This window comes from Hemibagrus wyckioides, linkage group LG22 (assembly GCF_019097595.1).
Source record: "Hemibagrus wyckioides isolate EC202008001 linkage group LG22, SWU_Hwy_1.0, whole genome shotgun sequence".
NCBI lineage: Eukaryota > Metazoa > Chordata > Actinopteri > Siluriformes > Bagridae > Hemibagrus > Hemibagrus wyckioides.
Genome location: NC_080731.1, coordinates 3,583,241 through 3,595,740, shown reverse-complemented (window position 1 = coordinate 3,595,740; position 12,500 = coordinate 3,583,241). Strand labels below are relative to the sequence as shown.

At 43.3% G+C, this 12,500-nt stretch overlaps 1 protein-coding gene across 2 annotated transcripts in view; it reads left to right on the top strand.

Moving 5' to 3' along the window:
- Window positions 1-12,500, top strand: part of piwil2 (piwi-like RNA-mediated gene silencing 2) — a 31,662-nt gene that overhangs the window by 6,469 nt on the left and 12,693 nt on the right. For both annotated transcript variants that reach the window (XM_058374495.1, XM_058374496.1), the window contains exons 6-12: window positions 817-927; window positions 2,586-2,703; window positions 3,286-3,410; window positions 4,488-4,568; window positions 6,121-6,234; window positions 6,438-6,626; window positions 6,736-6,820. In XM_058374495.1, coding sequence (XP_058230478.1) covers window positions 817-927; window positions 2,586-2,703; window positions 3,286-3,410; window positions 4,488-4,568; window positions 6,121-6,234; window positions 6,438-6,626; window positions 6,736-6,820 — 823 coding nt within the window. The remainder of the gene's footprint in view (window positions 1-816; window positions 928-2,585; window positions 2,704-3,285; window positions 3,411-4,487; window positions 4,569-6,120; window positions 6,235-6,437; window positions 6,627-6,735; window positions 6,821-12,500) is intronic.

Sequence of the window (12,500 nt, the reverse complement as noted above, 5' to 3'; positions counted from 1 at the left end):
TACTCAGAGGCGACGTTGAAGACACACACTGTTTCACTCGTCACTGAAATCTAAAGGCAGAACGTTCCGGTTTGAGTAAAAACGCTAAAGTCGCGCAGAAAAAGAGAGAACCAAAAATAACCTGCCATCTTTCACTCCTGTTCGTAGTTCACAAGCATCTTTGCATCTCATTTGCATAGTTAAACTTTGTCGTGTGGCACTCTCCGCCCCTTCTTCCTCAGAAATAAGCTTTAAATCACATTCTGCGTTCACACCAGCCTGCTAGACAGAGCTCTGGATTCAGACAGGCCATGATTTATGCAAAAAAAGGTTTATGCAAATTAGGTAAAGATCCATAAAGCGACAAATCGTAACGCAAGAACACGATTTATTTTTGTTATTAAAATAGAATTTGGTTGTAAAGCGTGTGCTGTAGCCTGTACGTTTTGGCTCCTCCCACTTTTCCTCGGGACTTGACGGACGGTAAATGCCCACAAGAGACGTGTAAGATGTGTGACTTGTTGTTTATGAATCAAGCGATAAGTCGGTGCTTCAGTCTTGGCTCCTTTCTTCCTCATACCCTGTAATGTTTCACCGAAACGAATCCCGGGCGATCTAAAGCAGGAAGTGAAGGTGCTGGTTTCCTTTTAGGTTGTTTGTACATAACGTCTGCAGTCAGTGTTAAATCTCTTAAATGTTTTGCTCAAACACCGATTATTGAAATCCTTCCCTCTTTACTGGTGATGAAGCAAAGCAGTCCGGAATTCTGTGCAAAGAATATTTACCTGTAATTGAACGTGCTGTGTGTTATTATTATTTATCACCTCATCCCTACAGCGAGCCGTTGAAGAAAGTCGGAACGAAAGGGGATCCGGTCTCCGTCGGCTCGAACCTCGTCCCCATCCGGTGCAAGAACGAAGCCGTGTTCCAGTATCACGTCACCTTCACGTAGGTTCGAAACGCATCACACACACGTGCCTGTGTTCATATGATGTACACCGATCAGGCATAACATTATGACCATCTCCCTAATAATGCGTTGGTCCTCCTTTTGCTGCCAAAACAGCCCTGACCCATCGAGGTGTGGACTCCACTAGATCCCTGAAGGTGTGCTGTGGTATCTGAAACCAAGATGTTAACAGCAGATCCTTTAAGTCCTCTTAGTTTCTTACAGGACTTAAAGGACACTTTTGATAGATACTGACCACTGCAGACCGGGAACACCTCACAAGAGCTGCAGTTTTGGAGATGCTCTGATCCAGTGGTCTAGCCATCACAATTTGGCTCTTGACAGTGAGAGGTGAAGTGAATAAGACTGATGATCTCCTCATCATGGCACCTGTTAGTGGGTGGGATATATTAGGCAGCAAGTCAACATTTTGTCCTCAAAGTTGATGTGTTAGAAGCAGGAAAAATGGACAAGCGTAAGGATTTGAGCGAGTTTGATGAAGGGACAAATTGTGATGGCTAGACCACTGGATCAGAGCATCTCCAAAACTGCAGCTCTTGTGGGGTGTTCCCGGTCTGCAGTGGTCAGTATCTATCAAAAGTGGTCTAAGGAAGGAACAGCGGTGACCCGGCGACAGGATCATGGGTGGTCAAGGCTCACTGATACACGTGGGGAGAGAAGGCTGGACCGTGTGATCCGATCCAACAGACGAGCTACTGTTGATCAAACTGCTGAAGAAGTTAATGCTGGTTCTGATAGAAAGGTGTCAGAATACACAGTGCAGGACGGGTCAGGGCTGATTTGGCAGCAGAAAGGGGGTCCAATACGATATTGGTCATAATGCCTGATCTGTGTATTTTTCCTGTTTGTTTAATGTCTTATGTTGATTACATCTCTGACCTCTTGACCCAGTGTTAATGTATTCACTGATAGAGACTTGAAAGCACTTTTATACGTCACTCTGGATAACAGCGTCTGTCAGATGTTAATATCGAAATGTTTGTTAGTGATATAATTATATGTTCTGTTATTATACAGTAGTCCTCTCGGGTAAAGTTGGACATCCTCAAGAGACCGATTTCTTTTACATTGCAGTAATGCCGCCTCAACAAAATATCCCCCAGCCTTACACGCTTCAGCTTTGTCTGATTCTTTTCGTTTATTTAATAAAGACGTCACTGCTTTACATGACTCTAACGAGCCGTGAAGCTTGAAAACGACCCCAACGATTTCTGTAACTCTTCTGTCTCGAGTGTGTATGAAGAGATCTCGGCTCAGTCCTCAGACTTGAGTGACCCTCCATGAGCAGGAGCGCAGATGGACACACTGAAGGCTGCAGTGAGATCTACAGGAGAAGAAGGAGAGACAGAGCGGTACAGAGGATTCGAGGACACAGCTCTCACGTTCTCTCCTGGTGTTCTTCACGCCGTGGACATCACGCTGATGTTATCTGTCGTGTGATTGATGTGGAACATTCCGTCCCCTGGTCCTTTCCTGCGGTCACTTCCTGACGTGATTTTTGTGGTGGTGTTGAGACGGGTCACTAAGTCCCTGTTTAGCCTCGCGTTAGGTTAATGATGCTCACTGATGTCTGTCATTTTGTATTATAGACCTTTAGGTGTGTGTGTGTGTGTCTTTGTGTGTGTGTGTGTTTCAGGCCAAATGTGGAGTCAGTTGGGATGCGCTTCGGGATGTTGAAAGAGCATCGGTCAACTACAGGAGACGTCGTGGCCTTCGATGGTTCCATCCTTTATCTGCCAAAACGCCTAGAGGAGGTGCGTGTGTGTGTCTCTCTCTCTCTCTTTGTCTGTGTCTTTCTTCCACTGTGTGTGTGTGTCTCTCTCTGTCGGTATGTGTATCTGTGTGTGTCTCTCTGTGTCTGTCTTTCTCTATCTGGATGTATCTCTCTTTGTTTCTGTCTCTCTGTGTCTTTCTCTCTGTCTGTGTTTGTGTGTGTGTCTCTCTCTGTCTGTGTCTGTCTCTCTCTCTTCCTGTCTGTGTGTGTATGTGTGTCTCTGTCTCTCTCTGTCTGTGTGTCTCTCTCTCTGTTGGGATGTGTGTCTCTGTCAGTGTGTGTCTCTTTGTCGGTGAGTCTCTCTTTGTGTGTGTGCGTGTCTTTTTCTCTCTCTCTCTTTCTCTCTCTGTGAATGTCTCTGTCTGTGTGTGTGTCTCTTGTTCTGTCTCTGTGTGTGGGTCTGTGTGTCTCTCTATCTGTCTGAGTGTGAGTCTCTGTGTCTGTCTCCCTGTCAGTGTGTCTCTCTGTCTTTCTGTCTGTCTGTTTCTGTGTGTGTGTGTGTGTGTGTGTTTAAATGAATACATGTTAGAGATTGCTCTCACTGACCCCCCCCCCCCTCCAGGTTCTTCATGTGAAAGCTGAGAGGAAGACCGACAATCAGGAAATAGATATTAAAATCCAGATGACGAAGATCCTGCCCCCCCACTCCGATCTGTGTATCCCCTTCTACAACGTCGTCCTGCGCAGGTGTGTGTGTGTGTGTGTGTGTGTGTGTGTAAATCTGTTATCGAATCACAAGACAGTCCATTAAGTGTCTTTAAACTTCTGTGGCCTTGAAGTTCCTCTGAACACTGAGCTCTGTCATGATCTTCCATTCCTTCTCCTCTTCTTTAAAACAGATAGAGGGAAAAAAACAGAAGATAAATGCCCTTTATAAAGATGTTGAAGTGTTTTTTTTCCTCTTTTTGCAATCTGCTTCAATAAAGTTTAATAGCACTCGCTCTGTGTTGCCATGGTAACAGCAACAGGACGTTAAATCGCTGAAGAACGTAAAACGTGATTTCAGCAGTGACCGCCATCACTCTCCACTCTGAGGACCAGTGCTGCTGTTCATTTTCACCTCTCTCTCTCTCTCCCCCTCTCTCTCCCTCTGTCCCTGCCTCATCCCCCCCATTTCTCTCTCTCTCTCTCTCTCTCTCTCTCCCTCTCCCTCTCTCCCACAAGTTCAAATTCTCTCTTTCTTTCATTTTGGGCTTTTCTTGATTTTTTTTCCATTCATTTATCTTTTCAGTTCTATCATTTTCTTTTTTCTTTTCTCTCTCTGTTGTTCATTTTTCTCGTCTCTCTCTGACCTTTTCTCAGGCTCTCTCTGTGCTAGTGTTTTTCTCATGTCTGTGCTTAATTTCGTTCGGTCTGTTGTGCTTCCTCTCGTATCCCTTGTTCTCCATTCTTTCTATTTTTCTCTCCTGTCTCTTTGTTCACTTTTGTCACTCGTTTTCTCCTATTCTTCTCTCTCATCTCTCACCTTCTGTTTACTTTTATTTCTTCTCTCTTTATCCCTTTTTTTAGCCATCTTCTCTCTAATACTGCCCTCATCATTCCTGATAGAAAACACACTTCTGAGAGACTTGTTTCCGTAACGTTCCATTTCCCTCTTTCCCATCCTGGAAAAGCCTTTGGAAAATACAATTAGACAGACACTGAACTCCAAATAAGCAGAATGGCATCAAGTGAAAGTCCACAGCGGCCAACAGCCCATTTAATGACCGTGATTAATACCACTGACCTTTCCTTTCTTTACCTCTCTCTGTCTCTGTCTTTCAGAGTGATGAAGATTTTGGGGCTAAATCTGATTGGCAGGAATCATTATGACCCCAAAAATGCCGTTGTTCTCAACAAGCACAGGTATTAATCCCTATTTAATCCCTTCATGAGAAATTCCTATGATAAGGAAAGTGCAGGGAACGGAGCGGCGTAATGACCGTATATCATACATGTGTAAACTGTGCATGGGTCTAAGGAGGTTTGCTCGCTTGGATGGTTGGATTAATGGATGGATGAGTTTGATAGCTGGATAGATGATTTCTTCCCTGGTTAGATGGATGGAATTTTTTTTTTTTTTGCTTGGATGGGTATAGGAATGTTTGCTTGGATGGATTGATGCATTAATGAATGCATCCTTGGTTAGATGGATGGATATGAGGATGGATGCATGCTCAGATGGATTGATGCATCCTGGGTTAGATGGATGGATATAGGGATTGATGGGTGGAGTGATGTGTCTTTGGTTAAATGGATGGAAGCTTGTGTGTGTGCATGGATGGATTTCTTTATAGATGTTTATTTTGTTTGTTTTTGTTAAATGGATGTTTGTGTCCTTGGATGGATGGATGGATGGATAAAGGCAGGTTTGTATGGATGGTTGGATAAATTGAAGCATCTTTGGATTGGTTGATGGGTGGGTGGGTGGATAGATATAGGCAGGTTTGGGTGGATTGATGGATGGATGGATGGATAAAGGCAGGTTTGTATGCATGGTTGAATAGATTTGAAGCATCTTGGATGGATGGGTGGATATAGGCAGGTATTAAGTGATGGATGGATGGATAGATAGATATCAGCAGGTTTGGATAGATGGATGGATTGATGCGTCCTTGGATGGATGGATGGATTTAAGAATGTTTGGATGGATGGTTGGATAGATTGAAGCATCTTTGGATGGATGGATGGATGGATGGATGGATAAAGGCAGGTTTGTATAGATGGTTGGATAGATTGAAGCATCTTTGGGTGGGTGGGTGGGTGGATGGATGGATGGATGGATAGGTATAGGCAGGTTTGGATGGATGGATGGATGGATAGGTTGAAGCATCTTTGGATGGGTGGATGGATAGCTATAGGCAAGTTTGGATGGATGGATAGATGGATATAGGCTGTTTTTGAATGGATGTATGGTTGGATGGATTGAAGCTTCTATGGATGGATAAATGGATGGATATAGGGATTTATGGATGGATGGATGGATGGATGGATGGATGGGTGTAGGGATTTATAGATGTATGAATAGAAGCACCCTTGGTTTGATGGATGAATGAAGTTTGTCTATATGCTTGGTTGGATGAAGTGTCTTTTTTTTGTTTGTTTGTTTTTGTTTTTTGATAGATATATAGATGGGTGGATGGATGGATGGATGTATAAGTGCATGGATGGATGAGTGCAGAAAGAGTGAATGAATAAATCAGTGTACACTTGGATGTATAGATAACTTCTAGTACAGTAATAACAGATGGAATGGATACAGAGGCATCTGTATGATGTCAGCTATAAGAGACTGCAGCCTCATGACGAACACTCAGCACCTGTTCCTTGTTACACCGTGTGTGTGTGTGTGTGTGTGTGTGTGTGTGTGTGTGTGCGTGTGTGTGTGCGCGTGTGTGCGTGTGTGTGTGTGTGTCAGGCTGCAAGTGTGGCCCGGTTACTCCACCTGTATAAAACACACCGATGGAGGTTTGTACCTGCTGGTGGACATTTCACACAAAGTGCTGAGGAACGATTCAGTCCTGGACGTCATGTAAGTTCTGAACTGGATTTAGTTTATTTTCAGTAAAACTGTGGAGAATTGTAAGGTGAAGCTCCTAGTATTAGTCGTATATACACCGAATAAATACTTTTGTGTGGGTTCTGGAGTTTCTGTATATAAAAACATGATGTATTTATTCATTCTGTGTGTGTGTGTGTGTGTGTGTGTGTGTGTGTGTGTGTGCACTCATGCAGGAACATGATCTACCAGCAGAGTCGTGAAAGGTTCCAGGACGAGTGTACCAAAGAGTTAATCGGCTCTATAGTCATCACTCGCTACAACAACCGAACCTACCGCATCGACGACATCGAGTGGGCCAAGTCCCCCAAAGATTCCTTCACCATGGCGGACGGCTCCGAGACCACCTTCATCGAATACTACAGGTTTATTTATTTATTTATTTACAGCTCGATTTCTCTTCAGCTTTCGTCCCCTTACAGCTTTTATATACTGTTGTGTTCTCTTTAACACTAGTTTCTGCTCTGATCACAGAAAAAATTACGGCATCACCGTGAAAGAACTGGATCAGCCGCTGTTGGTCCATCGACCCAAGGAAAGGTCCAAACCTGGGGGAAAGGTGAGTGATGATGGTCACGTGGTTTTAAACCTACTAAACCACACAAAAATGCACAAAAAGAGCACCACATTTGAACTCCACCCTCAGGCTCCACCCCCAAACTCAAACTCCACCCTCAAAGTCTACCCTTAAACTCCACCGTTGAACTCTACCCTCAAACTCCACCCTCAAACTCCGCCCTCCAACTCTACTCTCAGACTCTACTTTCAGACTCCATTCTCAAACTCCACCCTCGAACTCCACCCTCACACTCTTCTCTTAAACTCTACTTTAAGACTCAACTCTCAGTCTGTCCTCAAACTCCACCCTCAAACTCTCCCCTTAAACTCCACCGTCAAACTCTTTCCTCAAACTCCACTCTCAGACTCCACTCTTGAACTCCACCCTTGAACTCCACCCTCAAACTCCACCGTCAAACTCTACACTCGAACTCCACCCTCAAACTCTTCTCTTAAACTCTACTTTAAGACTCGACTCTCACTCTGTCCTCAAACTCCAGCCACGAACTCTACTTTAAGACTCAACTCACAGACTCTACTCTCAAACTCTTTTCTCAAACTCTACTCCCAGACTCCACTCTCAGACTCTACTCTGACTCCACCCTCGAACTCTTCTCTTAAACTTTACTTTAAGACTCGACTCTCAGACTCTATACTCAAACTCCAGCCACGAACTCCACCCTCAAACTCTACTTTAAGAGTCTACCCTCGAACTCCACCCTCAAACTCTACTTTAAGAGTCTACCCTCGAACTCCACCCTCGACCTTCACTGTCATCTGTACATCTCTGGCTAAAAGGCCTGACAGGAAATCAGAGGTGTTTTAAGGCAGGTTTAAAGGTGGAAGATGTTCCTCCTGACTGTACAGAGATAAGAACTCCTGTCAGGACTCCAGGGTGCGAGTCTGCTGATAGGGAAGAGAGCCGGGGAGAGTAGAGAGAGATTACTGAGGGTATTTGTACGTTTAAGAAGAATTTATTCTGTGGTGTTTTAAGGGACAACATGGAGGTTAGGAGGTGAAGTTGTGATGACGCCGAGGAGCCAGGCGTCTGAAGTGTTTATGGACGCTTAGAACTACTGATAGCAATATGCAGGGGATTAACTGAAATCCAGACGACTAGACGCAAAAGAATAAAGGAGGGATTTGAGCAGCAGAGAAAGATAAACAGACTCTAAGCTTTCTGATATTTATGAGATCAAAGGAAGAACAGTTTCACTATTGTGCTGATATTACAGAGGGTCAGATGAGAGAGATGGAGAGAGAGAGACAGAGAAACTCTGAGGGAGAGAGAGGGAGACAGAGGAGATGGAGAGACAGAGGGAGAAGGGGATGGAGACAGAGACAGAAAGGGATGGAGGCAGGCTGAAAGGGAGAAAGAGATGGAAAGGAATGGAGACAGAGAACAAGAGGAAGAAAGGGATGGAGACAGGAACAGATAGGGAGAAAGGGATGGAGATGGAGAGGAAGAAAGAGAGAGAGAAAGGGATGAAGCCATAGAGGCAGAAAGGGATGGAGATGGAGAGGAAGAAAGAGAGAGAGAAAGGGATGGAGGACAGAGAGGGAGAAAGGGATGGAGATGGAGAGGAAGAAAGAGAGAGAGAAAGGGATGAAGCCAGAGAGGCAGAAAGGGATGGAGATGGAGAGGAAGAAAGAGAGAGAGAAAGGGATGAAGCCAGAGCGGCAGAAAGGGATGGAGACAGAGAGGGAGAAAGGGATGGAGACGGAGAGGAAGAAAGGGATGGAGATAGAGAACAAGAGGGAGAAAGGGATGGAGACAGAGAAAGAAAGCGATGAAGAGGGAGAAAGGGATAGAGACAGAGAGGGACAAAAGGATAGAGAGAGAGAAAGGGATGGAGACAGAGGAAGAAAGAGATGAAGACTGGGAGGGAGAAAGGGATGGAGACAGAGAGAGATTGGGAGACAGGGATGGAGACAGACTGAGAGGGAGAAAGAGATGGAGATAGAAAGGACGAAAGGAATGGAGACAGAGAGAGGGAGAAAGGAATGGAGACAGAGAGGATGAAAGGGATGGAGATGGAGAACAAGAAGAAGGGGATGGAGACAGAAATGGAGAGGAAGAAAGGGATGGAGGTGGAGGACGAGACGGATAAAGGGATGGAGACAGACAGAGAGGGAGAAAGGTATGGAGACAGACAGAGAGGGAGAAAGGTATGGAGATGAAGAAGGGGATGGAGATAGAAACAGAGGAAGAAAGGGATTTAGACAGAGAGGAAGATAGATGGAGAGAGAGAGTGTGAAGGGGCTGGAAGAGAGGGAGATTTTTGAGCGTGACGCTCTGGTCCTTGAAAATGGGCGTATAAACACTACAGTATTATTTCCCTTCTAAAATAATCACAGAGCTCTGCTTCCTGTCTTTAAAATCCACTGAGAAAATCTATATCAGAAATAAAACAACCCTCAATGCTAATTCTAACTCTTCCTCTGGTTCGATTCGCTGAGCTGCTTCCTGATCTGAACATAATTCTCCATCTCCAATCCAGTCATCTGTTCTTTCTTCTGGAGACGCCGTCCTGCCTCGGCTCTCCCTCACAGAGGATAACCATCCTTCATGTTTCAGAGCGACGGCTGACGGCAGCATCGGCAACACGCGTTTATTTGCATTTTGCACGACTGCGCTTGAGGGGATTTTCGGGGAAATGGCAACCGTTGTTTGATGATGCGATCTGAAGAGTAACGACGCTTTACAGGCGACATATTTGACTAATTACCATGAGCATTAAAAAAAAAACCCACAATAAATGTCCCAGATTATTCCTCACAGCACAGTTACAGCTCTGAAAGAGATCAGAAGTATATCCGGATGTAATTCCAGAGATTTGCTCCTTCAGAATTCAGTAGGTGGTATATTTCAGCTGTCATCTACAGACCAGGCTTTTATCGAGTAATTACTCGGCAGTCAGAACGTTAGAGTCATATATTCACAAGTAAGGAATAAATCCCTGTGGGACGTGCAGTTACAGGAAAATAATCGCCAGTGGGATGACTGTCACTCTCAAGTTGATTAGTTTCCTGGTGTGGTCTCGATATCTCAAGGCTGATCATCATAAACACACTGGAACGTTCCTGCAGCATCAGGCAGCTTTCTGACTCACGTGATTCTATTGAACCCTGGTGCGTTATGCATATACAGTGGAACCTCAGCATATGAACATCCTCCTTTACGAACTTTTGCCTTAGGAATTGAAGCATATGAAGCATTTTCAGCATACAAACGAACCGAATGCCGTCTAAGTCGCGTGTACGTCCGGGGGCCTTTAAAAGTCTTGTTAGCATCAGTGGAAAGCCGTGCGAAGCCAACCAAAGCGAGTTTACGAATTTTATGAGTCTTTTTTCAGTCAGTGAAAAGCTAGGTGATTTTTCGGGTGTTTTTTTGTTGACAGATTGGTGGCGTGGGTGATCCGTTCTATTTTTAGCCCAAGCTTGGTGGCACGACTTCCTGTGAGGATCCTTGACATGGAATGCTTGGCTTGGGTCAGTTCTTTGTAAGCAGCCGTACAGTTTCCATACGCTTCGTATTGGGAATATTGGTCATATTTTTGGGCGGCTGGAACGGATTATCTGCATTTACGTTATTTCTTATGGGAAAATACTTGCGCTTTAAGAACTCGCTGAGGTTCCGCTGTATCTTACATCATCACAAACACTGACGCAGAACACAACTACAACATGATTCACCATGTTTTATTGATTGATTTTTTATTATTTTGGTGCAATTACATGCACTAAGGCTCCTGTCTCTTCTGTGTTCCCACACATGTGTGTCGTGGAAACTAACAACCTCGTCATCGTCTAAAACACACTTTACTTCCTGAGTTCGGACCCGAGTCCGAGTCACGTTCAGGTGCGACTGAGCTCACACCTCCGGGTCTCGGGTTAGTGCAGCGTGAAAGCTCCTTATTCCTTAAATTCCACTGCAGTCTTCAGCTCGAACTCTTCATATTATTGTTTTTATATTTATTATACCATTATGGTTATGTGGAATATCTCTACATATATTAGTTGCTAATATATCTATATTAGCATATAATATAGCATGTGTATTATATATATGGTAATATAGAAACGATAACGCATCACAAACCAGTGATGTCCAGCTGCATTATTGTTAGTGACGATTAATGAACACCCGCCTACTGACCAATCAGAATGCAGAGTCCAAGCCTGATAAACTGCGTCTTTATCATCAGTAAATTGTCATATTTATTAGTGTTCTTCACAAGCAGGATTTCAGTCCAGGAATTGTAATCCCATTCCGCCCCCTATTGTGCGTTTTAGGAATTGCACTTGGATTTAATGCGCTACAGCACAGCCCAGGGAATTTATTTACTCAAATCTATTTATAGTTTAAAGTCTATATCAGGACTGGATTGTAAGCCATGACTTTATACAGCATGCAAATGAGCGACAGATTTCATTACACCGTAAATGAAAGGAAAATCTTATCACGATGAAGGCTAAAATGATGAATAAACCAATCACTAAAATGACAAAGGAAGGTCGTCATGTCAAGACGCTTTTATTGTCATTTCAGCCACATGTAGCTGACGAAGTACATAATGAAATGAAACAACGTTCCTCCAGGACTCTGGTGCTACACAGACAACATATAACTACAGAACAGAAACAACAACAACAGAGCTAGGGACAGAGGTTTCTTCTAGCTACATAAAGTGCAACCAAGTGCAAAGACAAGATGGTGCAGAAACAGGAAGTACAAAAAGCAACACGAGGCAGGACACATAGCGGTGAAAAACGTGTGCAACAAAACAAAATGGAATGAGCAAACTCGAGAAACTGTAAAAAAAAAAAAAAAAAAAACAGGTATCTAATAACATGTACATTAATACCTCGCAGATCCGCGTCTCACAATTCGCAGCTTCACTGAACTGCGAAATTTTCATTGGAACCTAATTAATTTGCATCCGCAAATTTTTCGCAGACCCGCAAAATCCTGCAAAAGTGTTTAGTGTAACCATTTATAACTTTTCATGCTTTTTAATGTGAAATTATTAAGAAAACTAGTAGTAATATGAATATAAAAATAAAATCAACAAAATATCAATATAAATAAAATATAAATGTTATTTTAATGATATCGAACGTCGCCGATATCACGTACATACAGTACAGCCATTATGACACGCTGGAAGGGTTGGAAGTAGCCAATCAAAGAGCATTAACAGTTTTACCTAGCTGCTGATTGGCTGGTAGCTACAATGCTTTGTAAGCGTGATGTCGCGGTTTATCTCCCCGCCCCTTGTACTCGGTTCAACACGCGTGTATATTCCGTGAATAAAAGATCTCGGTGATTTTTCCCTTGGTTTTTATACAGGCGATACTGTACTCTATTTTTACGTCAAACATTTTATTTCTTTTTTAAGGGTAATGTATTAAGCTAACATTTGAATGAAATTCAAGTGTTTTGGGAGCATGATTGGGGTCATATTTAGGGTTTAAACTCTAAAAATAAGCAATAATAAAACAGTATTTAGCATTTTTAGTGACTCCACCGAACATCCGCGAAACCTCGTCATTCACGATGGGTCCTGGAACGTAACCTCGCGGATGTGTGAGGTATTACTGTATGTTTCTAAACGTGTGTATATATATATATATATATATATATATATATATATATATATATATATATATATATATAT